General features: G+C 36.1%; 1 protein-coding gene across 1 annotated transcript in view; it reads right to left on the bottom strand.

Annotated features, from left to right (window-relative positions):
- The window catches only part of DLG2 (discs large MAGUK scaffold protein 2), a 2,048,212-nt gene that overhangs the window by 2,005,909 nt on the left and 14,395 nt on the right, over positions 1-27,908 (bottom strand). The window contains exon 2 of the mRNA XM_032641314.1: positions 27,315-27,446. Coding sequence (XP_032497205.1) covers positions 27,315-27,446 — 132 coding nt within the window. The remainder of the gene's footprint in view (positions 1-27,314; positions 27,447-27,908) is intronic.

Here is a 27,908-nt window from a genome sequence, read left to right as displayed (position 1 = left end):
CCTCCCATGGATACATTGAATCTACAGCTATAAACAAAACAATTCCCTCTGAAACAAATCCAGAAACTAGCTGAGCAACTACCACACATCTGGAGAATGAGAAAAAAGTCTCATTGATATCCTTGAAAGGAATGTGCACATATGTATGGCACCTGGCTTTTGCAGCTGCTGCCAGAGGACTCACCCTTTAGTCACCTGACTCTGTGGTCAGTGAGGCTTGAATTCCAGGCTCCAAAGGACTGTGGCAAAGAAACACTTCTTAACCAGCTATTCCCCAAGAGTTCAGTGCCGAAAAAGCAAACAGAAATGCCCATTTACCAGTCTTTTCTTTTTTTTTTTTTAATATTTATTCATTTATTTTTTGGCTGAGTCGGGTCTTAGTTGTGGCATGCGGGATCTTTCGTTGTGGTGCACAGGCTCTTCCTTGCAGTGAGTGAGCTTCTCCCTAGTTGTGGCATGTGGGCTCTGAAGCGCGTGGGCTCTATAGTCATGGCACGTGGGCTCTCTAGTTCTGGTACGCAGGCTTAGTTGCCCCACGGCATGTGGGATCTTAGTTCTCCGACCAGGGATCGAACCAGCATCCCCTGGATTGCAAGACGGATTCTTAACCACTGGACCACCAGGGAAGTCCCTACCAGTCTTTTCTGAAAGAGGACTTTTAGCATACTTAAAAAACTGTTACCTAAGGGTCAGACTTATAATTTAGTATGCATCTGGGGACAGACTATACTCCTTGCCAGAGGCCTGGAAAGCGAGCAGACACCATGTAGTCAGCTTCAAATCCCATTATCTCCCTACAAGGAGCTTGTATACATGTCTGGCACCCTGGCTTTTACACTGCTTCAGGAGATACACCCTTTGATCTCCTGGCTCTGGTGGAAAGCAGGGATTCTGTTTGTGGGTCCCACAGGACTGCAGAAGACAAAGAAACAATTCTTAATCTACTATCCCCCCAGGGCTCTGGACAAAGGGAGCAAACAGAAAAGCCCATTTCCTAGTCTTTCCCTGAAAGAGATCTACTTGCACACTTTGAAACTTCCTGCCAGAGGGTACAGATTCTAATCAGCCTGCATCTAGATGCTGAGATCCTCACTTTGGGGACACTGACAGTTCTTGGCATACTCTCAACAACTGGGAATCACTAAGAATAAAGAAGGCAGCTTGGACAATCACAAAGGTTTGAAACTCAGTCTTGAGCTAGGGGCCAGGATGAATGATAAGGTTCATCTCCTACATGAGACCACTCCATTAAGACTGAGAGAGGTGGCTGTTTATCTAATGCACAGAAACTAATACAGAAAGTCAAGAAAAACAAAGAAACAGAGAGATATGCTCCAAACAAAAGAACAAGATAAAACTCCAGAAACAGACCTTAAAAAAACAAAGATAAGTGATATACCTGATAAAGAATCAAAATAATGACATAGAGATGCTAACCAAAGTCAGGAGAACAATTCATGAACAAAGTAAGAATTCCAACAAAGAGATGGAAAATATAAAGAAAGTACCAAACAGAAATCACAGAGCTGAGGAATATAATAACTGTGCTGAAAAATTCCATACAGGGGATCAATAGCACACTTGAAGATAGGGCAATGGAATTCATTCCATCAGAGGAGCAAAAAGAAAAAGAACAAAAAGAATAAACATAGTTTAAGAGATTTATGGGACACTATCACGTAGACAAATGCATGCATTACAGAGGTCCCAAAAGGAAAAAAGTGAAAGGGGCAGAAAGTTTATTCAAAGAAAGAATGGCTGAAAACTTCCCTTAATTGGGGAAAGAAATAGACATCCAGAACCAGGAAGCCCAGAGAGAATTTCAAACAATATGAATCCAAAGAGACCCACACCATGACACATTATAATTGAATTGTGAAAAGTTAAATAAAAGGAGAGATTCTTAAAACCAGCATGAGAAAACAAACTGTTATGTGCAAGAAAACCCCCATATAACTATAAGAAGATATTCAGCACAAACTTTGCAGGCCATAAGGGACTGGCATGATCTATTCAAAATTCTGAAAGAAAAAAACTGCCCCCCAAGAATATATTACCCAGCAAAGTTGTCCTTCAGAATTCAAGGATAGAGAGTTTTCCAGACAAGCAAAAGTTAAAGGAGTTCATCACCACTAAACTGGCCTTACAAAAAGTGTTAAAGGGACTTTTTCAAGTTGAAATAAAAGGATGTTAATTAGTAACATGAAAATACATGAAATCCTGACACCATACACAAAAATAAACTCAAAATGGATTAAAGACCTAAATATAAGGTTGGATACTATAAAACTCTTAGAGGGAAACATAGGCAGAACACTCTTTGACATAAATTGCAGCAAGATCTTTTTCAATCCACCCCCAGAGTAATGAAAGTAAAGACAAAAATAAACAAGTGGGACCAAATTAAACTTAAAAGTTTTTGCACAGCAAAGGAAACCATAAACAAGACAACCCACAGAACTGGAGAAAATATTTGCAAATGAAGCAACCAACATGGGATTAATCTCCAAAATCTATAAACAGCTCATGCAGCTCAATAACAAAAAAACAAAAAACCCAATCCAAAAGTGGGCAGAAGACCTAAATAGACATTTCTCCAAAGAAGATATACAGATCGCCAACAAACCTATGAAAGGACGCTCAACATCACTAATCATTAGAGAAATGCAAACCAAAACTACAATGAGATATCACCTCACACCAGTCAGAATGGCCATCATCAAAAAATCTACAAACAATAAATGCTGGAGAGGGTGTGGAGAAAAGGGAACCCTTTTACACTGTTGGTGGGAATGTAAACTGGTACACCCACTATGGAGAACAATATGGAAGTTCCTTAAAAAACTAAAAATAGAGCTACCATATGATCCAGCAATCCCACTCCCAGGCATATATCCAGAGAAAACCATAATACAAAAAGATACATGCACCCCAATGTTCATTGCAGCACTATTTACAATAGCCAGGACATAGAAGCAACCTAAATGTCCAACAACAGAGGAATGGATAAAGAGGATGTGGTACATATATACAATGGAATATTACTCAGCCATAAAAAGGAACGAAATAATGCCATTTGCAGCAACATGGATGGACCTAGAGATTGTCATACTGAGTGAAGTAAGTCAGACAGAGAAAGACAAATATCATTTGATAATTCTTATATGTGGAATCTTTAAAAAGGGTACAAATGAACTTATCTATAAAACAGGAATCTAGTTACAGATGTAGAAAACAAACTTATGGTTACCAGGAGGTACGGAGGGGAAGGATAACTTGGGAGATTGGGATTGACATATACACACTACTGAATATAAAATAGATAACTAAAAGAACCTACTGTATAGCACAGGGAACTCTACTGAGTACTCTGTAATGGACTATATGGGAAAAGAATCTAAAAAAGAGTGGATATATGTATAGGTATAACTGATTCACTTTGCTATACACCTGAAACTAATACAACATTGTAAATCAACTATACTCCAATAAAAATCTTAACACACTAAAACAAAAAAAACTGTAACACATGTAAAAAAAGTACTAAATATAGTTTTCCTGTTTTTTAAAAAAAATACAGGAAAGTATTTATCTCACTAGCAAACATAAATATATAGTCAAATTCAGAATACTCTCTTGTAATGGTAGCACGTAAATCACTTATAACCCTAGTATGCAGGTTAAGAAACAAAAGTGGTAAAAATAACTATAACTACAATAATTTGTTAATAGATACACAGAGTAAAAACATGTAAACTGCGATATCAAAAACAAAATGTGGGGTGTAGAGTAAAAAATAGAGCTTTAGCATGTGTTTTAACTTGTTATCAGCTTAAAATAGACTATTATAAATATGCTTTATATAAGCCTTATGGTAACCACAAACCAAAAACCTGTAATAGAGAAACAAAAGACAAAGAGAAATAAATCTAAGTATAGCACTACAGAAAATCATCAAATCACAAAGGCAGAGATGAAGGAAAAAAACAAAAGAATTTCAAAACAGCTGGAAAACTAACAAAATGGCAATAGTAAAAAACAAAGGAGCCAAAAATATACAATGGGGAAAGGATAGTCTCTTCAGTAAATAGTAAAACTGGACAGCCACATGCAAAAGAATAAAATTAGACCCCTATCTTACACCATACACAAAAATTAATTCAAAATGGATTAAAGACTAAAGTTTAAAACCTGAAACTATAAAATTCCCAGGGGAAAACAGGGGGTAAGCTCCTTGACATTGATCTTGGCAATGATTTTTGGATTTGACACAAAAAGCAAAAGCAACAAAAGCAAAAATAAACAGGTGGTACTACATCAAACTAAAAAGCCACAGCAAAGGAAATCATCAACAACATGAAAATCTAACCTACTGAATGAAAGAAAATATTTGTAAATCGTATATCATATACAGGGTAAATATCCAAAATATATAAGACACTCAAACAACTCAACAGAAAAAAGCAATCTGGTTAAAAAATGGACAAAGAACTAAATATACATTTTTCCAAAGAAAACATACAGATGACCAACAGGTACACGAAAAGGTACTCAGCATCACTAATCAGGGAAATGCAAATTGAAACCTCAATGAGATATCACCTCACGCCTGTTAGAATGGCTATTATCAAAAAGACAAGAAATAAGTTTTAGCAAGGATGTGAAGAAAAGGGAACCCTTGTGCACTGCTGGTGGGCATGTGAATTGGTGCAGCCACTATGCAAAACAATATGGAGGTTCCTCAAAAAATTAAAAGTAGAACTACCATATGATCTAGCAATCCCATTTCTGGGTATATATTCAAAGGATATGAAAACAGTATATCTACAAGATACCTGCACTCCTGTGTCTTGTAGAATTATTCACGGTACTCCAGATATGGAAACAACTAAGTGTCCATCAATGGATTAATGGAGAAAGAAGATGTATTGTGTGTGTAATTATTCAGCCATGAGAAAGAAGGAAATCCTGCTATTTGTGACAACATGGATGAAAATTGAGGGTATTATGCTAAGTGAAATAGCCAGACAAAGAAAAATACTGCATGGTATCACTTATATATGGAGTCCATTTTTTTTTAAGTCAAATTCATAGAAATGGGGAATAGAAAAGTGGTTGCCAGGTTTCTGAGGGGAAGATAGGAAATACGGAGAGATTGGTGAAAGTGTACAAATTTTCAACTATGATTAAGGTCTGAGGATCTAACATATAACATAGTGACTACAGTTGATAACACTGTATTGTATAATTGAAATTTGCTAAGAGAGCAAAACTTAAATGTCCCACCCAAAAATAATTAAAAAGAGGGAGAAATAAATATGTGAAGTGATAGATGTGTTAATTATCTAGATGGTAGGAATCTTTCACAAAGTACACATCTATGAAATCACCAAGATGTACACTTAATATCTTACAATTTTAGTTAATTTTACCTCAATAAAGCTGGAAAAACACACTGAACTCATTAACAGAGAGTTGATTGGTGGTTGACATAGGCTAGGGCATGGGGGAAATGGGGATATATTGGTCAAAGGTTATAAACTTCCAGTTTTGAAAGAAATAAATTCTGGGGATCTAACGTACATGGTAACTATAGTTAACAATACTGTATTGTATACTTAAAAGTTGCTGAGAGTAAATCTTAAATGTTCTCACCATAGTGGCAGCAACAACAGAAAAAAAGTGGTAATTATCTGAGGTGAAAGATGTGCTAACTCACTTTATTGTGGTAATCATTTTGCAACATATGTGCGTATCAAATCATCACGTTGTACAACTTAAGCTTACACAATATTATATGTCAATTATATCTCAGTAGAGCTTGGGGGGAAATGGGCAAAATATTTAAAGACACATTTCACCAAAGAACATAAATGAATGGCTAGTAAGAATAAAAGAAGATGCTCAGCATCTTTGGTCACTGAAGAAATACAAAACAAAATCACCAAGTTACTACTACATACCAACTAAATTATCTAGAATCAAAAAGATACAAAATACTAAATGTTGGCAAAGATGTGGAGAAACTGAAACTATCATACATTGGTGGTGCGAACATGAAATGTCACTGCCAGTTTGAGAGATAATTTATCCGTTTTTTTAAAGTTCAACATAAATTCACCATATAACCTAGCAAATTCACATCTAGGAATCTACTCAAGAGAAATGAATACATATGTCAACACCAAAACATTTATACAAATGCTCACAGCAAGATGATTTATAATATCCAATATTGGAAACTATCCAAATGTCCATCTAATGGTGAATGAAATATTTTTAACAAGATATACCCATACTATGGAATACTACTCGGCAATAAAAAGGAGTAAACTAGTGATACAGGCTACAACATGGGTAAACTTCTAAAACAGTATCACAAGTGAGACCCTACATGTGAAAGATTACATATTGTAAGATCAATCTATACAAAATGTCCAGAAAAGGCGAATTTACAGGGACAGAAAGCAGATCAGTTGTGGACTGGGGCTGGCACTGAGGAACTTTTTATGATAATGCGAATGTTCTAAAACTGGATCGTGTGATGGTTCCACAACTCTATAAATTTACTACAAATTGTTGAACTGTTGTATTATAATGGGTAAATTTTATGGTATATAAAAAGCTGCTTTTTTGGAAAACTGCGAACTTCCATCTTTTCTTCGCTTTTACTGACATGAGTGACAAAAGTACTTTCAAAAACCCTGAAATTCCTGTCAATATTACAATACAGAAACTATATACATGATTCTCAATTTAAGATTTGAGCAACTGTTCACCAGTTTTCAAAATTTCCCTTGCATTTGGCAGTTAGAAATCTAAAGTAACAGCATAATGAAGGCAAGAGGCATATTTGGCAGTTATGATTTGAACAGATAGAGCATAAAAGAAAACTCTTGTCAAATCAACTCCAGAAGAAATGTTAGCACATATGGTTCTACACTGACAGACGGCATTGTATACTAACTTCACTATATTATAAATCTTGCAAATTTTCCAATAAAATTTTTGCTATAAGCATCATTATTAAATGTTCCAATCGGACCCTGGTACAGTTCTCATTGAGTTTTCTCTCCTGAATAATTTAATAATGATGTTTATAGCAATACGTTTATTAAGCATTTACAATATTTCAGTTACCATGCTAAGTATTGCACATTTAAAATCTAATTTAATCCTTGCAACGATCTTATATACTTTTACCTCCCTTTTACAGATATGGAAATTGAAGCTGAGAGAGATTGAGCCTCAAGATTACACAGCTAATAAGTGACTTATCTCCAAGTTGATTTAGCAGTCCATTTTCTTAACCACAAAACTATGCTTTCTACTCTTAATAAAAGCAAAACCACACCTTGGCTTCAAAGAAAAACTGTATTACCAGAGAATGTCGTTGGGTAATACTCTTACAAGCAAGAATACCCACTACTGCTGGCATAATTCTACTGTAAATGTTGGAGTCAATATAGAAGAAAGTCACCAGCAGTGAGTGAAAATGAAGTTGATCCAGGCAATTTTTAAATGACTTTGAACTATTTCCAGCCTAGAGTCCTTGTAAATATGAAAATACCAGGTTTAAGACTGATGTCCAATTTAGAGCTAAGCATTCCTGAATACCAGTGAGAAGAGAAAATGAGAGAAGGGAAATATTTACCATTTGTATTGACCATCAGGTTTTAGCCAAAGAATATGCTACACTCTTCATGTATCTTATTTCATATAACTTCAAAACCAACTCCATAAGTATTATTATTATCTTCAATTTGCAGATAAAAACTATAGGACTCTAAGAAGTCAATTAACAAATTGACCCAAATCACACAGTTAATAAGTGGCAAAGCCAGGATCTAATCTAAAAGTCCATGTTCTTTTCAGTATACCATGCTCAAACTCCAGTCTTCTATTGCTTATTTTAGAATTGCTTTCCTCCAATCCAAAAATGGCCTCCTCTTATGCCTTTCATCAATTAGTATTCTCTAAAGCTCTATCAGGTAATTCTGACTCATTCATTCATTCATTCCATTTGTTGAGCCCATTTATGTACCGGTCAGAGCTACAGATAAAAGATGAGTTAGATGATAGTCTAGTGGTAAAGAGATTTGTGTAAAATAATTATAATAAAACGTGATAAATAAGCCCAAGGTACAATGCAAACATGGAGAAGGGAGTACCTAAGTAATTTCTCCTCTTCTTTCCTATCTATAAGAACTTCAGGATGAAATATATATTTCTTGCCTCACCTTCAAGGCCTTTAATCCCTCTGCTCACGTTTATTTTCAATGTAGTATTGATTATCTCTTGTGTGTATAAAAAGGCTGCATAACATAATGAAAAGAGGATGAACTTGGAGTCAAATAGATGAAAGTGTCAATCTATTCTCTGTCACTTACTAGCTATGTAAACTTGAGTAAGTAGCTTTACTTCCTTCAACCTCAGTGGGCTTTTTAAATCAAATTTTATTAGGGTATAATTTACATAAAATAAGATTCATTTTTAAGTATGCAGTTTCATGAGTTTTGGTAAATGTCTACACTCATATAATGAACACACAATCAAAATATAGAACATTTCTATCACCACAAAATTGTTATATGAAAATGTTTATAGCAGCTTTTTCATAGTAGCCCCAAACTGGAACCCAAATATCCATCAGTAGGTAAATGGATTTTTTAAAAGTCACCTTGCACCACTTCCTAGTCAATCTGTCCTCCCACCTCAGACTCCAAACCTCAGACAACCACTATCTACTTTCTGTTAAAATAAATCAGGTTTGTAATAGAATTTCATATAAATTAGAATCATATAGTATGTACTCTTTTGTATCTGGTTTATTTTTGTTTCAGCATAATGTTTTTGAGATTCATTTATGATCTTGCCTGTAGTTTGTTCCTTTTTATTACTGGGTTGTATTCCATTATATAAATATATCACAATTTGTTTATCTATTCATCTACCGATGAACATTTGGGACCCAGTTTAGGGCTACTATGAATAAAGCTGCTACAAACATTCTTATATAACACTTTGTGTGAACAAAGTTTCTCATTTCTCTTGGGCAAATATATTCAAGTAGAATGGCAGGTTCAGATAAATATGAGCTTAAGTTTTTGAGAAACTACCAAACTATCTTCCAAAGTAGTTATACGATTTTACATTCCCACTAGAATTGTATGAGTTCCTGCCAACAGTACATTACATTACAAGGTTGTTATAAGCTGTATACTAAGAAAGGGGGGAAGAGACCAAATATTTATGTCTTATCATGTCACAGCTATATTCACATATTTCTTAACCAAGCGAGGGCTTTTAATCTTCATATAGTGACTTAGCAGTACTGAGATGGTCAAAAAAAGTTCATGATGGCTATGGTAGAATGAAGAGTATAAGGCACAGTGACGAGTGTTAAAGAGCCAGAGTTCAGCAGTAGAGTGGCTAATAGTCACTGGTGAAGGCAAAGAGCCACTATCCTTAGAACATTTCTTTCTGTAGGGAGATCCTGACTGTGCTTCATATTTCTTGGTTCCTACCTATTTTCTTAGTCTGATCTCCAGCCTTACTACAGTTCTTGTAAGGTATCTTACAGTCTTCCAATAAATCCCTTTTCTACGTAAGTTACATAGTAGTAGTCTGTTATTTTCAGTCAAGAATTCTAATTTCAGGAGTCATCTATTTCTAGTCTTAATCTCTGTCACATTAGAAATTATCTTGATAAATCAATTCCAGAAGGCTTAAAAGTTAAATTCATGTGTGCTAATAAATCAGGTAGATTCTTTTTTTTTTAGAATCTATATCCTATATATTTTATTTATTTGTTTGTTTATTTATTTATGGCTGCATTGGGTCTTCATTGCTGCGCACGGGCTTTCTTTAGTTGCGGCGAATGGGGGTTACTCTTCCTTTCAGTGCACGGGTTTCTCATTCCGGTTGCTTCTCTTGTTGCGGAGCATGCACTCTAGGCTCATGGGCTTCGGTAGTTGTGGCGCTGGCTTCAGTAGTTGTGGCTTGAGGACTCTAGAGCACAGTCTCATTAATTGTGGCACATAGGCTTAGTTGCTCTGTGGCATGTGGGATCTTCCCGGACCAGGGCTCGAACCCGTGTTCCCTGCATTGGCAGGCAGATTCCTTTTTTTTTTTTGCAGTACGCGGGCCTCTCACTGTTGTGGCCTCTCCCATTGAGGAGCACAAGCTCCAGACGTGCAGGCTCAGCGGCCATGGCTCACGGGCCTAGCCGCTCTGCGGCATGTGGGATCTTCCTGGACCGGGGCACGAACCTGTGTCCCCTGCATCGGCAGGCGGACTCTCAACCACTGCGCCACCAGGGAAGCCCAGCAGGTAGATTCTTAACCACTGCACCACCAAGGAAGCCCTCTTATATTTAACATACCCACATGGGTGTCTACTAAGCATCTCAAATTTCACACCTCCAAAACCTGACTTCTGGTCTTCCACCCCACCTACCAAATATGCTGCTTTCCTGGACTTACTCATCTCTGAAAATGGGAATGCAATATCATCAGATGCTCAGGCCAAAAAAAAAAAAAATTCCTCCTTAACATTCCTATTTTTCTCATACCTGACACCCAATCTGTTTGCAAATCTCATTGCGTCTACTTTCAAAATCTAGAATTTGACCACTTCTCACCACTCTCTCTGCTGCCACACCCTAATCTAAACCACAGTCATATCTACCTGGAACATTACAATGAACTCCTAACTCATCTTCTCCATTTAATTCCTTGCATCCTTTTGTCCATTCTCAACATGCAGAGTTGATCATTTTAAATATGTCAGATCGGGCTTCCCTGGTGGCACAGTGGTTGAGAGTCCACCTGCCGATGCAGGGGACACGGGTTCGTGCCCCGGCCCGGGAAGATCCCACATGCCGTGGAGCGGCTGGGCCCGTGAGCCATGGCCGCTGAGCCTGCACGTCCGGAGCCTGTGCTCCGCAGCGGGAGAGGCCACAACAGTAAGAGATCCGCGTACCACAAAAGAAACACAAAAAACCAAAAAATAAATATGTCAGATCATATCATCTCAAAAGTCTCCAACAGATTCCTAGCTCATTTACAATAAAAGTCAAAGTCTTTATAATGGCCAGCAAATCCCTTCATAATCTCTCCTCCTACCATAACCAAGCTCATTTCCTACCACTGCCTCTCAGTCAAGAATGATTAAGTCCATCACACTAGACTCCTATTATTCCTGGAATAATCTATGCATGTTCCTACCTCAAAGTCCTTTGCACTTGCTCTTTCCTCTGCAGATAGCCATATGGCTCAATCCCTCAACCCCTTCAAGTCTTTACTCAAATATCTTCCTAAACAGGACTTTATTAACTACTCTATTTAAAATAGTAACCCTTCTCCTCTTCCATGGTACTCTTCTATTCCCCTTCCCTGCCCTATTTTTCTCTACGCTATGTTTGTATATTGCTGATATTCTGCCACTTAACTATAAGTTCTGTGAGACCAGGAATACCTGTCTGTCTTGTTCACTGATACATACCTAGTCAGTGTTTGACACATCATAGGTGCTCCATAAATATTTGTTCAATTAACAAATAAATTAATGAAAGGCTTAGGAAAATATATCATAAAGAGTAACTGTATCAGTAAGAATACATTTTAAGTGGTACTTTTAAATTTCTCAAAACAGCTGAGATACAATCAAGATTCTAAGAGAAAGATTCAAGTATGTAAAAGGAAAAAGACACCTGAGAAGTCTTCTACATTAAATACTAGAAACTAAGTCATATTATTAACAGAGATCCATATTTTTATTCTGTTAAATTTTCATAGTATTGAAGACATCGTAAGTTTCCTTCATATTACCAGCAGTAACCTCAAAAAAGAGCAGGACATGTAAACAAGTAAAATTTGCATGCTTTAATAGGTCCAGCAATTTTAAATGATGCTCTTTTGATCACTGCATACCAGCAAACTCCAAGAGATTGTCTGGCAATGCAGTAGCATAATTAACCTAATGTGCTTTTCTGACCTCATAAATCACATTCTTCGATGCCTTGAGCTCTTGGCACAAAGACCCTGAAAACAAATGCAAATTCCCACTGTATTAACTATAAAATATTGCAAACACAAGCACCTCTTTTAAATGAATATCTTAAGTGAAAAGTACTATGTTGAAAAAAGAATCTAATGATTTTGACTTTAAACAAAAAGCAAAAACAAAGAAAATGTTAATGTAGTTATCTTGCCAAAATTTAAAAGTTGACCATCAATAGTAAATTAGCTTTTCCTTCATTCACCAAATTATATTAGCCAATGGACAATTTTTAAAATAGTGAGATAAATTACCTTTTGTTTCAAAAGGTCACTCTGGATGCTGTGTAGAGAATAGATTGGGGCAAGGGTGAAAACAAAGGGATATCAGTCAGGAACTACTGCAGTAGACCAAAGAGACTATGGTGGCTTAGACCACGATGGCATAAGGGAGATGGTAAGAATCGGTAGGATTCCAGACTTAAATTGAAAATTTGGCAACAGGACTTGCAAAGGGGTTGTATGAGAACGTGAAAGAAAGAGAAAAATCCATGATGACTCCTGGGTTTCTGGGTAAATGATGATGACATTTACTGTGATGGTGAAGACTAGAAGAGGAGCAAGTTGGTTGTGGGGAGGGGTAAAATCAAAGTCCAGTTTTGGACATGTTAAGTTTTGAAATGCTTGATAGATATCCAAGTGAAAGATATTAAATAGGCAATAGGATATATAGAAGTCAGACATAAGTTTGGGAGTCATCAGCCTACAGGTAAGATTTAAAACCATGGGACTGGGCTTCCCTGGTGGCACAGTGGTTAAGAATCTGCCTGCCAATGCAGGGGACACGGGTTCGAACCCTGGTCCGGGAAGATCCCACATGCCGTGGAACAACAAAGCCCATGCGCGACAACTACTAAGTCTGCACTCTAGAGCCTGCGAGCCACAACTACTGAAGCCCACGTGCCTAGAGCCCGTGCTCTGCAACGAGAGAAGGCACCGCAAAGAGAAGCCTGAGGACCGCAACGAAGAGCTGCAACTAGAGAAAGCCCATACGCAGCAACGAAAACCCAATGAGGCCAAAAATAAATAAATAAAATATATTTTTTTAAAATAAAATAAAACCATGGGATTGAATGAGACTATATAAGTACTGCAGTGAGTATAGATAGGAAAAAAAAGAAGAAGAAGAAGAAGAAGCCTGAAGTACCTTAGCCAAGTTACTTCAACATTTAAGTCAAGAGAGAAAGTAAAGAAAGTGGTACAAGAAGGTGGACATGACTGGGTATGTCAAATGCTGCTGAGAAATATGATAAATCCTGAAAATTAATCAATGAATTAGCAACACAGAGGTCTCTATAACCTTGACAAGTACAATCCCATTAGGGTAGAGAGGACAAGCCTAATTTGGAGTAGCTTCAAGAGAAAATTAGTGACAAAGAAGCACAGACTGAGTATAAACAACTCATGATAAATTTTGCTCTAAAGGGGATTAGAAAAATGGGAGAGGGGCTACATGACAGGACCTGTAGACTTAACAAGCAGAATGCAGTCACTGCTAAATCATGGCCCAGAAGGAAGTGGACCACAAGAATAAACATCCCCATCTCTCTTTCCCTCCTCCACCACTTCTGATCTCCTCTTAGTACCTCCCATTGGCCAAACTCAGATAGAAGTTGGAAGACAAGGTGAGGGAGATGACAGATGAAGCGAATGGATTTTAAAGACAACAGTAGCAAACACTATGTGCTAGGCACTGTTCAAAATGCAATACATATATTAACTTATTTATCCTCACGACAACCCTATGAGTTGGGTACTTTTCCTATGGTCCTTATTTTACAGACAGGGAAAGTGAGGCACAGAGTGGTTATGAAATCTGCCCAGAGTCACACAAGTAGTAAGTGGCAGAGGACCCAGGATATGAACTCAGGCCGTCTGGCTCAAGGGTCCATACTCTTAACCCTAAAATGTTCCTCTTAAGAGGAGACATTTGTGTGCTAATAACTGAAGAGGAAGGTAAAAATTAATTGCAAAGAGAGAAGAAATAATTATAGTAGCATATTCTTTGAGTAAATAAGGAAAAATGCAGACATAACCTGTCATGAATCTTCTTTGTTTGCCCTTCCAGGTCATCTTTCTTCCCCTATCCACCCTGCTCTGTGCCCTGGGAAGCTGACCTTTACAGACTGTGTTAACCAGCTCACTTGTCCTCTGGCTTCCTATTGGGGTCCACTAATAGGAATAACCAGCAGAAGATCAGGGAAGGGAGGAAAGAGGGGTTGGGATGTTTATTCACCCAGCCCTGTTCTTGCTGGGCCATGGTTTGGCAGTGGCTGTCTTCTTCCTAAAGCCATCATTCCTCTCAGGCAGCCTTCTAATAATTGCAGTTCTATTTGTGTTACAGTAACAGCTCACATGCTTTCCCTGTTCCTTCAAGATTCCCACTGTTCCTAGTCCCTGAGTGCTTCCATTCCTGGTTGATTCCCTTAACTCTGCCCCATCTCTTTGTAAACAAATTCTTCATTAAACTCTCTTCAAGAAGGCTTTCTGTTACCTTCCAGGACTCTGATACTCTGTCCAAGAGGAGGATTTCATCTTAGATAAAAGGAGGGACCGTTTATCCACATTAATAAAAGAAAAAGCAAAACACATAGACACAGATATAGGTAGGTTGGTAGATCAAGTACTGAAAAGATGAGGAAGTTCTCTTTTGATTGTTTTTATTGTCTCAATAAAATAAGAAGAAAGGTCAGCAGCTAAAGTTGAAGAAGGTGCGGTGTATTGCATTTGAGGAGAAAAAAAGGTATGAAATGCTCCCCCTGGGAACAAGAAAGTGAACTGTCCAAGGAAACATAATAGGCTTTTTGGTCATAATTTAAAGTGAAACCAGTTAACAAGGTTGTATGTATTTCTCCAGCTACATTTAGCTGCAATGGTGCAGACATGGAATAGACAGAGATGGGTTTAACCAGAGGTTGGTTTTGCCAGCAGATGGAGAGACAACAAAGAAACTGAAGATGTATATAAAATGATTAAATATAGCAATGAATCATGTCTTTTAAGCTGGACCTGAAGATTTATGGTAGCTAACAGATCACAAAAATAAAATTTGTGGGGCCAATGACTTAGCAGTGCTTATGGGATCAATGATTGATATGGGAGATACCGAAATGAACTGGATCAATAGAAGGTAACGAGTGATGGTCACAGAGTAATATGTTTAAAACTGAGATTTTTTAGAGGGGTGTGGTTATTAATATTGTTAAGATATAGAGTAAAATCTAAGAGTGGGTGGCTGAGATACAGTGAAGGAAGAGATTACCAGAACAGAGATCAAGAAACTGATAAAAGGAACCAGACTGTCCAAAAACAAAGGCAAAATAATGACAATAGTACAGATTTGAAAGTATGAAGTTATGTAGAATACTGCTATCCATTTTCCTATATCCTTCATTCAAGATGCAGTCATATTCCTCTCCATAATCATCCATGTTTATAAAGAAATTTATTGCACTAGCCCAACTCTTCCATGTTACAATTATAAATACTCAAATTCAGGAAAAGGAAGTGTCTTGCATCAAAATCTATTTAGTACTTACAGAGAACCCTACTAAATATGTTAAATTTTCCGTATCTCCAGGGGCTCCATTTCTAGAAAAACATATAGTTTAAAAAATTAGATTTGTATGAGGAAAATAGCAAGGAGAAAGTGAACATATGTCCTGAAAAATTATTAAATGGAGCCCTGCACCTAAAATAAATAGGTTTGGTTGGATGGTATTAATAACCTCAATTAATGAAATCTAAAAGTCACCTTTATATTTATAATCATTGTCCTATTTTGATCAGTTGAAAAGCTCTTAAACCCTTCTTCAAAAAACTCTTGCAGCTGGGTTTCCCTGGTGGCGCAGTGGCTGAGAGTCCGCCTGCCGATGCAGGGGACACGAGTTCGTGCCCCGGTCCAGGAAGATCCCACTATGCCGCGGAGCGGCTGGGCCTGTGAGCCATGGCCGCTCAGCCTGCACGCCCGGAGCCTGTGCTCCGCAACGGCAGAGGCCGGAACAGTGAGAGGTCCGAGTACAGCAAAAAAAAAAACTCTTGCAGCAACTATTTATAAAGACCAAGGCTTCTTTCTGAATGGCTTATTTTCAAATGGCTTATTTTCAAAACTGAAGGTTTTTCTGAATGCATTATTTAATATTCAGTATAATTTGTTTCTGTGAGTTTAACAATGCTTTAAACTTTTAGGGATTCGTGATTAACTCATTTTGTAAGACCTGGCATGCCCACTGGAGTTTGGTAGCTCTAGGTACATTTGATGACCCAATTTGCATATACATGGTCCTGTAAAGAAAATTCTAATCTTATGGTTTTATGAAAGTTTATGATTTTGACAGCAAACTGGAAACTGAATATAAGGTAGAACCCAGAGACTCAAAGTAGAAACCAGGAAAATTTATGCTGTATGGTATCTGTAGGTTATTATTGGAAGGTTTGGAATTCCTAACGTAGTCTTAGAAGTTCTGGGCTTCTGAGCAACAAATGAGGTAAAGGAGAAATAGTTTCTTAAGCAACTCTTAGGAATGACTCATGTAAACAAACTAAGGTAGACCAATGTTCCTCATTCTCCACCGCTTCTATCTTTTGCCAGGAACCAGAGCTAACAGGAGAAAGGGGAAGCCTTTCCTGTGAGACACTTGTGGGCTATTTCTTCTCCCATTGCTCCTTCTTGTTAATGCTTTTCGACATTCAATACCAAATTGAATGTTGAAAATGAAGAGGTAAGAAACAACATTGAGATCTATGCTTCAGTATAGCAGGGTCACACATACAACTTATACCACACCATGGTATAAGTGGCATGGTGGCAAACAAAATGTATAGGTCTTTACTGTGTATGTGTCTTATCCAGCAGCTTCAGAAGCCCTCAATCACTGGTTAATTGGGAAAAGTGACCACTCAATCCAGTTTAAAGTGTAGTCTGGCTCAATAATTTAAAGTCTCTCTCAGATAAAACTTTTCATTCATATAGCCTACGCCTCCTCCTTCTCTCTAAAATAATGCCCCGTTATATGGGAGTAGACAATTCTGGGGTCAGACTTGTGGTTTATCTGCCGTCATAGTCTTGGGGATAGAAATAGGTTGTGTTCATTGGATCTACATGCTGTCCTTGGGCTTCTCTGGTCCTTGAGCAATGACCCTGTTCATCCGCTCACTAGGCATACTGCTAGCCTCTGATGCAGAAGTCTGTTTGGTGGGACCTGGGATCCATTCTTTTGGCTCAGGCAGAGCTCCAGGTGCTCCACCTGGTGACAACACTTTTGCCTTGGGCTGTACTGGCACTACACTCCTACATTCCTTCCTGAGGTCACGTTATAATTCCCAGTCAGTACAGACGCTGGCTGGAACCTTCCTGAGATGCTGACTTAATGCCAACAACTGCCTACCTAAGGACAACATAGTGAAAATAAAACCCTACTTACTTACGCTTTCCTCTCCTTTCAAATTAGTCCATTTCTAACTTCAACAAGAATCTAACACAGTCCCAGGCATGCAGCAACACTCACTTATTCATTCGTTCATTTAACAAATATTTACTTAGTGGCTATTATGTTCTAAGCACTAAGCTAAAATAAAAGATACAGCAATGAGTAAGACAGGCAAGAATGCTCCTATGGAATTTACATTCTAGTGGAGAAAGCCATACAAAATGCATAAACAAACAAAATTTCTCATAGTGATACCTACAGTGACAAAAATAAAACAGGTAATGTGATAGATGTGACTTAGGGGTGGGATGGAGGTGAGGAGTGAGGTAAGACAAAGATTTAGATAAGAAGGTACTCCAAACAAAAAAGAAGCATGTAAAGTTTCCTGGGGCAGCATTTAGGAACAGAGAGAAGGCCAGTGTGGCTGAAGTACAGTGAGTAGGGAAGAGTGGTAAGAGATGAGATGTGAGGTAGGCAGAGGTGATAGGGAGCCTTACAGGTGAGAAGTTTGAATTTCATTCCAAGGATAATAGAAGACTAGAATGTTTCATTTAATAAATAGTATCTAAACATTTTTAAACAAACACAATACAGTAGTATGAATTATACCAGTATACAAGTAATTCCTTATGATTTTACTGTTTGATCCAAATAACTATTTCAAAGTACTTATCACAGTTGTACTTATTTAATGTCTGTCTCCCTTATTAGACCATGAGCTCCATGAAAATAGGGTCCACATCTCTCTTGTGACTAAATCCCCAGAGCCTAACAGAGTGTCTCTTAGATAGCAAGTGTTCAAAATAGATTCTGTCAAATGAAAGAAATTTAATGATTGACTATTTCATGGCAGACACTGAATTAGAACTAGGCCCTGCATTCAAGAAGCTCACAGTCTATTGAGGGAGACCAACATGTAAGCAATTAACAATAGTACAACATACTAAGTGCTACACCAGAAATATGAACAAATACTAAAGGAATGTAAAAGAGAAAGTAACTAATTCTGCTTACTGGCTGGGAAAGTATTAAGGAAGTTTTTAACTAAGAATAAATATTCATTTCCTTGGGATAAATGTTTATACTAAGAAAGAAGTCTATATCATGTTTTATTAATTTTATTAGTTCTACAGTTCAATAGAACATACACTCTATTGACAAAATTGTTTAACATATTATTACCATGATATTTTAAGACATCTTGAAAAGGCTTTTTGCTAAAATAATCTTTTAGAAATTTCTCTATATTTTTGTTATTATGTATATCAACTCCCTACATATTAAAGTTAAATTCAAGACTAAAATATTCATAATATTATTCTTCTAGCTATGGGAAAAAATAGATGGAGAAGCCTATTGTGCCCTGCTTTTTTGCCAGCTACCATATATCAACGATACTGATCATCACCAGATTTTCATTTATTATGTACCTTAGCAGAAATTAACAGATGCTTTCATGCTCCCAACAAACTTTTGGGGCTTCATTACCTTACTGTGTATCGAAGTCTAATATGCTATCAAAATTAATTTTTTGCTAATTCAGTTATAGCACAAATAAAAACATCCTTCATTTTTAAAACAACCACTCTTATAAGCATCCATAGTACAAAAATTTAGTTAAATGGTGCCATCTGGTGACATAAATCCTGTAGCAAATATACAAAGTCCAGAGCCAAGAATGACATACAATCCTCTTGATGGTACCCAACCTAAAGTGTCAAATTTAACTTAAGAAATATTTGATCCTACTTGACATGAAGCACACAACTAATCACACTCAGTATACGGCAGTTTAACAATGGGAATTATAAGGACTGTCTGGGCCACCTCCTATGCTTACTACTCTTGTTTCTCAAGTGTACCCTGAAACTTAAACAAGCCTTTAGAAGAGATTTAAGTCTAACGTGATGCTTTAGCCAACCCCTAGAGAACATTTTTAAAGCATAAATATCAAGAACATCTTGAACCCATTTAAGTCACATCTACTACCTCACTCTCCTTCTGATCTCTATGAATCTGTTTAATTGTCATCACCTAAAATGTCAGTTCCCTGAGAAAGCTTTCCCCAATTCCACTGCTAAGGTTAAGCTTCTCACGCATAGCATCCTCTACTTCTCCACTGTAGCATTTTCACAACTGTAAATATAAACTATTCATGCAATTTTGTTTACTGCTTGCCTCCCCAGTTTTATACCTGGCACAGTGTTCAATAAATAATTTTGAATGAATAAAGGGATGGATGGATGATTAGATGGATGGATGGGGGAAAATGTCCTTCTCTATCCTCTTTTCTTACTCAAATCCTATCATTGACAAGCCCAGCTCAAGTTTACATTTTATATAAAATCTTCCCCAGCAACACCAACCTACGATAAACCCACACTTCTCTGAACTCCTACAGTTTGGTCTAGGCTCCAGAGTTTAGTCCTTGATTACATCCTGTCTTATATTTGTTTGTATATATGTGAATATTACCTTCCCAATTGACTTTAACACCCTTAAGGGTAGGAATTTGGTTTTTAATAATATCCACCTGCATATGCCCATGTAAATAGGTAAACACTTCATAAATACCTTGCTAATTATTATAATTAAATTGCAATAACTGAAATACCTGCATTCATTTTAGTGAAATGAGTATTCTAAACAAATAAGTAGGAACAGAGTAGACCTTGGTATTTAAGAATCTAACATTTACCACTTTGACCAGTCAATACTTATTTAAATGTCCATAACATACAGTAATTAAATGTGTTTCACAGGAGCACATGCTTTGAGGCTGTGAGTGGCAGCAAGCACTTCCCTAGTGAGTGAGCCTCCCACTTGCCAACAGCAGCATCTCAATGCCGCTTATCTGCTGTTCTCTATCCATAGCCCCATAGGTAGAAACTACCATTAAGCATCCAAAGGGAAAAAATCAATCACTTAAATGTTTCAGATATACTACTGTCCTTTAAAAAGAAAATTAGATGCCATAATGATATTCCTAAATTTATGGATCCTCAAAGTAGTCAAGATATATCCCAGAATGATAATGGCTCATTGGATTTCTTAAAGATCAAATCAAGTCTTTATAAAACCCAAGAATGAAGAAATGTCACTGTCATATTTTCCCAAATTTATTAATACTATTCACATACTATATTACTTTCCTTGAGTGGCCAAATATCTAACCATTTAGAACATATGTTCTCAAACTTTAGCATGCATCAGAATCACCTGGAAGGCTTATTACAACACTATTTGCTGCACCCTGCTTCCAGGGTTTCTAATTCAGTAGGTCTGGGGTGAGGCCCAAGAATCTGCAATGCTGACCAAATTCCCAATGAGGCTGATGCTGCTGATCCACAAACAACACTTGGAGAACCTCTGCTTTGGAGGACTGAAGCCAAGTTGTTCCAAATTTATATAACCATTTCACTAAAATCTATAAAAAATTCTTAGACTTTCTTATAATCAGGTGGCAAAAATTATACATTACAAAGACAAATCAAGACCGATATAGCCATGATGTTTTCAAATAGATGTTATTTTGAAATAAAATATTATATTAGAATTACTATACTGAGAAAATATGTAGTTTTTTTTTACTCAAACTAAAATCTGATAAAACTCCAATACAGATCAATTTTGTAATACTTATTACTATTATATTTAAATGATTAACTGATTGCATACCTAACATCTCTTTTCTCTCTACTTGATTTCTCTCACTTACCCAGAAGGGCAAGGACGATCCTCTCCTCTAAAGTTTACTGCTGTATCCCTATTGCCTAGCACAATATGTAATACATAACAAGTATTTTTTAAATAATTGTTGAATAAATGAATAAAAAATTTATTGCTGGCCTATTATTATTAAAGGTTCACATACTGGGGGTACAACTGTTAGTTAGATATAACCTCAACTCTCAAGCTTCTCACATTCTACTGAGGGACCAGAAATATATTCAGTTCATCATAAGTCAGTGTAATAAGTGCCTTATAGTAATATGAACTAAATGTTAAGAGACATAATGAAAGGGCTGGTTAAAGCTGCTAACAGGTAGGGACATGGTAGAAGGCTTCAACAAGGAGGTGATAAATCCTAATATGCAGTATATCTACTGTATCATCCCTATTGCTAATAATTTCAAGTATCCATAGGGTTATACACTAAGCTTTATAAGGATAAAAAATATCCTACTCTAATACACAGTCTGACATGCAAGCCTCCATAAAGCAGGATAAGTTCTTTTCTAAGATGTTGCTACTGGTAGACTTTTAAGGAAACTATCACTCTACTACCCATTCTCTTCTAAATCTTTCCCCAAAATTCCCCCTCAAACACTGCAGTGAAGTAAGAGGAAATAAAATTAGATAAAAAAGGTTAACAAGATTTTAGAAGGGGTTGAAACCTTTTAAATATACATACATAGTTCTGTCCATACTTGTACATAAAAGTAATGAATAAAGAATAAGACAATTTTTTACATTGCAACAGAAAGAAGAAAATACCTAGGAATAAACCTACCTAGGGAGACAAAAGACCTGTATGCAGAAAACTATAAGACACTGATGAAAGAAATTAAAGATGATACCAACAGATGGAGAGATGTACCATGTTCTTGGAATGGAAGAATCAATATAGTGAAAATGACTATACTACCCAAAGCAATCTACAGATTCAATGCAATCTCTATCAAATTACCAATAGCATTTTTTAAAGAACTAGAACAAAAAATCTTAAAATTTGTATGGAGACACAAAAGACCCCAAATAGCCAAAGCAGTCTTGAGGTAAAAAAAAAATGGAGCTGGAGGAATCAGACTCCCTGACTTCAGACTATACTACAAAGCTACAGTAATCAAGACAATATGGTACTGGCACAAAAACAGAAACACAGATCAATGGAAAAAGATAGAAAGCCCAGAGATAAACCCACGTACCTATGGTCAACTAATCTATGACAAGGGAGGCAAGGATATACAATGGAGAAAAGATAGTCTCTTCAATAGTGGTGCTGGGAAAACTGGACAGCTACATGAGAAAGAATGAAATTAGAACACTCCCTAACACCATACACAAAAATAAACTCAAAATGGATTAGAGATGTAAATGTAAGACTGGACACTATAAAACTATTAGAGGAAAACATAGGAAGAACACTCTTTGACATAAATCACAGCAAGATATTTTTTGATCCACCTCCTAGAGTAATGAAAATAAAAACAAAAATAAACAAATGGGACCTAATGAAACTTCAAAGCTTTTGCACAGCAAAGGAAACCATAAACGAGACAAAAAAACAACCCTCAGAATGGGAGAAAATATTTGCAAGTGAATCAATGGACAAAGGATTAATCTGCAAAATATATAAACAGCTCATGCAGCTCAATACTAAAAAGACAAACAACCCAATCCAAAAATGGGCAGAAGACCTAAATAGACATCTCTCCAAAGAAGACATACAGATGACCTAGAAGCTCATGAAAAGCTGCTCAACATCACTAATTATTAGAGAAATGCAAATCAAAACTACAATGAGGTATCACCTCACACCAGTTAGAATGGCCATCATCAGAAAATCTAAAAACAACAAATGCTGGAGAGGGTGTGGAGAAAAGGGAACCCTCTTGCACTGTTGGTGGGAATGTAAATTGATACAGCCACTATGGAGAACAGTATTGAGGTCCCTTAAAAAACTAAAAAGAGAATTACCATATGACACAGCAATCCCACTACTGGGCATATACCCAGAGAAAACCATAATTCAAAAAGACACATGCACCCCAGGGTTCATTGCAGCACTATTTACAATAGCCAGGTCATGGAAGCAACCTAAATGCCCATCGACAGATGAATGGATAAACAAGATGTGGTACATATATACAATGGAATATTACTCAGCCATAAAAAGGAATGAAATTGGGTCATTTGTTGAGACGTGAATGGATCTAGAGACTGTCATACAGAGTGAAGTAAGTCAGAAAGAGAAAAACAAATATCGTATATTAACGCATATATGTGTAATCTAGAAAAATGGTACAGATGAACTGGTTTGCAGGGCAGAAATTGAGACACAGATGTAGAGAACATCTGTAGGGGGGCTGGGGGTGGGGGTGTGATGAATTGGGTGATTGGGATTGACACGTATACACTGATGTGTATAAAATTGATAACTAATAAGAACCGGCTGTATAAAAAATAAATAAAATTCAAAAATTTTTTTAAAAAAGAATAAGACAATTTTCAATAAGGTATAAAAGCAAAGAACTTTTGTAGTACATATCTAAAAATGAACTAACTCATTATATTATTTAAATGGTTTTTACAAATAATTATGGTGGCAATACATATCTTTAAATTTCAAAGTAGATCTGGAAGGGAAGTATAAAAAGAAAAACATTTCCATCTTGCTCCTTCACCACCTAAATGAAGGGTAAATAACCTAATAGAGTGCCTTGAAAGTCTGAATGTTTTAGCTATGCTAAATGAAAGAGATCTAACTCAATCTATAAAATATCATGGAATTCCAACTCACTTATATTCAAATTCTGAAGTGTTAATAATGCAATCATCATAAAACTATAACTATCTATTGGACAAAATATTTTCCTCAGTATTACCACAAGATGTCACCCTAAGCCTAACATCAAAATGTGCAGCTTTGCTGTTTCAGGCATTTTTCTTCTTTTGTACATTAATGAATACTAATTACTAACTTTTTAAAAGTTAAGTTGTTTTCTTTGTTTTAATTTATTTATTTTATTTATTTATTTTTGGCTGCATTTGGTCTTTGTTGCTGCGTGCGGGCTTTCTCTAGTTGCAGAGAGCGGGGGCTACTCTTCATTGCGGTGCATAGGCTTGTCACTGCAGTGGCTTCTCTCGTTGCAGAGCATGGGCTCTAGAGCACAGGCTCAGTAGTTGTGGCACATGGGCTCAGTAGTTGTGGCACATGGACTCAGTAGTTGTGGCACGCGGGCTTAGTTGCTCCGCGGCATGTGGGATCTTCCCGGACCAGGGCTCGAACCCGTGTCCCCTACCCTGGCAGAAGGATTCTTAACCACTGCACCACCAGGGAAGCTCTAAAAGTTAAGGTGTTTTTTTACACTTTCTGTTATTGGTAAATGGAAAGCCAAAACAAAGAATACAGGGACTAGAGAAGCAAGAAAGAAGAAAATTAAACAGTTCATCACCCTATTTACTATAAGAGAAGTGCATTTTACCCTTGGATTTTTTTTTCTTCTTTGACTTTATTTTTTAAAATTTCCATAATGAGCATATATGTTTATAATCAAATAAGGTCATTTTAAAAATGAAAAAACAATACCTCTGCTATCACCCTCCACCCTATTATCACAGAACCCATTTATAAAATGCTTTTTTGCGCTATAATAATGGTCAAAGTTATGGAGACAGAATTCTGTCCTCAAGGATTATACCATCTTACTATTTAAGACGTGTTTGCATTTTCTTTTTTAGGCATATGATGAAGTACCACAAAAGGAGGATAGTATTCATTTTCAAAGTGATGCTTTTCATCTATAGAGAGAAGGCCTGGTTTCCTGGTCACTTGTAAATATTACAGCACATTCTGAAATAATAGTATTTTACTCTACTATCCATTTATGATGGGTTTTCTGCACTATGATTCCCTTCTATTTCTTCAGGTGAGATTCATGCAAAGCATTTCAACATACTGGCTACCTGAATACCAGAACAATGGGTGAAAGTCACTATCTTCCATCACTTGTAACAAAAAAAAAATGGGGAAGGGAAGTTAGTCAAAGCAGAAAGCAAAATACAGAGCATAACTAATGCTCTAGTGCTTTGTGACCACCTAGAGGGGTGGGATAGGGAGGGTGGGAGGGAGATGCAAGAGGGAGGAGATATGGGGATATATGTATATCTATAGCTGATTCACTTTGTTATAAAGCAGAAACTAACACACCATTGTAAAGCAATTATACTCCAATAAAGATGTTAAAAAATAATAATAATGCCCTATTTATTAATGGTTCCCTACTTATCCATTTATAAAGATATAATCCCCTTCAGGATGCACAGGGCTACATAGTTTTTCTTCTTTTGTGTCCTTAAAATTGCACAGTGAGACCAACTCAAACATTCAATAATAATAAATTAGTAAGCAATATTTAGCAACCTAACAGGATTCAACAGAAAATTATGTTTTGTTGTATAGCATTGCTCCATTCTGTGTACTCTGGTTTATCCCAAAATGACTTAAAAGACTAGCCAAAGCAAATCTATCCATTCAAAGTTGGGCATCAGGATTACTTACGTAACAGCTTTTTACAGATTACTGTTGCCTCTCATTTTATTACAGAAATTCCAATTACGCTACAGGCTTTTTGCCAAGATATTTACAACTCACTCAAAACAATGGCAAAATACAACTCTTTGTCATTCCTCTTTTTATTCCCCGTGTAATGATGTTGCATTACCAAATGGTTACACTACCTTAGTAGAATTTTCTAAAGCATCCAACAATATTCTTCCTAAATAAAGTTCTCAAAAACTCAAACTCTCAAAAGTCATAGCCAATCTTATCTAAGCACATAATACAAATCTATTTAGAGGCATTGCCATTCTGTTAATAGCCTTTACTATTTATCAACTAGATAAAACTATTAATTTTTAATTGAGAAATTCGTTGCTTAAAAGTGTTCTCTAAAATACTATTCTCTAATGACAGGGTTTATTTAAATTCTGTAAGACTCCATTTAGAGCTGTTTTTATTTAATACCAACTAAGATGATTATAGTTATTTGTGTCATTAATTCTTACCAGCCATATAAGAATATTTTAAAGAAATTAATCCACAGGCAATAATCCTATAAAGCTTTTTACTTCTATTTTTATTCAATAGACTGATTCTCAATTTTTCAAAATTTAATGGTTTTTTAAATTATATTCAAACCATGAAGTTATAGTTTTGTCAGTAAGTGTAGACATTCATTATAATAAAAACACAAATATTTTCAAGATTTACCCCCATAAATTCACATTTTTTGTTTCTATATCAATAACCATCAGACCTGAAAAATAATAACGTCTAGTAGATTCAATTATTTCTTTAAAATATGCTGTTTAAGTCCAGTAAAATCTATAGTGTAATTGAGTGAGTCTTTTTTTAAATTCTTTAGTTAGTTGGTTGCTTTTGTTGAGGGGAGGTATTTGTTTCTATTTTTTATTTAACTCTAAAAAAAGAATTAAAAATTATCTGCATAAATGCAAAAATGTACGTATAAAGACATACATAAATAAACCATAAATTCAAGAATACGCAAAAGGTTAAACATTATATAGTTAGATTCATGAAGCATTGACAAAGCACTGAGATTTTCATAAATAAACTTCTCAATTTGAATCATGAAATTTCTTAAGAGTAGCAAGAAAGATGAAAAAAGTTGTTTTTGTCTTAAGAAGAGAGTAAAACTAGAACTATGTTTCTGAGTAGAATGTGACCCATCACTTTTTGTGTTAGGGAAGTCTTCGTCTAGAAGAAGGAAACTTCCTTCTTTAGCATATTTGTCCTCAATTTTTTGCAATAAGCTACTCCAGTTTTTTCCTGTGTAAACTTGTCTTCCTATATAAAACATTCTTTCAATATTTTTATTAACATACACTTTATTTCTATTTTATAGAAGTTCTTTTTTAAGATAACCTTAAACAAGAAAATGGGGGGAAAATCTTTTCTTCTACTTGATATCAAGAAAAATATTTCAGTTTTAAATTTGTTTATCAGGTTTTCTGACCACATTACTCAACTCTTAAGCCCAATTCTGATCATTAAGATGATAAATAATTTTTTAATACATACCTAGCAAAGCTTGGAATAAGTTGCTCTTAAAGATACCCATCACCTTTTTAACAGCGTTTTTCAACTGTTGCTCCTCTGGTTTCCTTAATTTTTTGCAGTATTCTTCCAGTAATGATAAAGCTCGGTCAGTATCTGAAAAACATGATTTTAAAATTCTATCTTATGGTCTTAGAAAAATAATAAGCTAACATTAAACTATTCTATAGTTATATTCCTAATTTCATGACAAAATAATTTAATAAACTAATCATGAATTCCATAAACTATCTTAAAATTGATAATTACAATGAACTCAATTTTAAGAACCCACTTTTATTTCTGTTGTCTTCCAAAAGAATCTGCAACTATGAAACAAAAGAAAGGTCCGAATGAAATGCTGACCAATTGATATTCACATAGTAGATGAGACTCTCTCTTGTCAGAAAAAATTATCTTAAAATTGGTGACTTCCTACCAGAGAGTATCCAGATTCCTTAACACAACCTTTGAGGCCTCCGTCCCATGATCTGTTTACAAGTTATATATTTAGCCTTATTTCCCACTATATATTATTCTACCCCCTCCACACATACACACACAGTGCCCAAGTCACAT

The sequence above is a fragment of the Phocoena sinus genome, chromosome 8, assembly GCF_008692025.1.
Source record: "Phocoena sinus isolate mPhoSin1 chromosome 8, mPhoSin1.pri, whole genome shotgun sequence".
In the NCBI taxonomy this organism is placed as follows: Eukaryota; Metazoa; Chordata; class Mammalia; order Artiodactyla; family Phocoenidae; genus Phocoena; species Phocoena sinus.
Note: the sequence above shows the minus strand (reverse complement) of the source record. Positions and strands in the feature narration are given on the sequence as shown.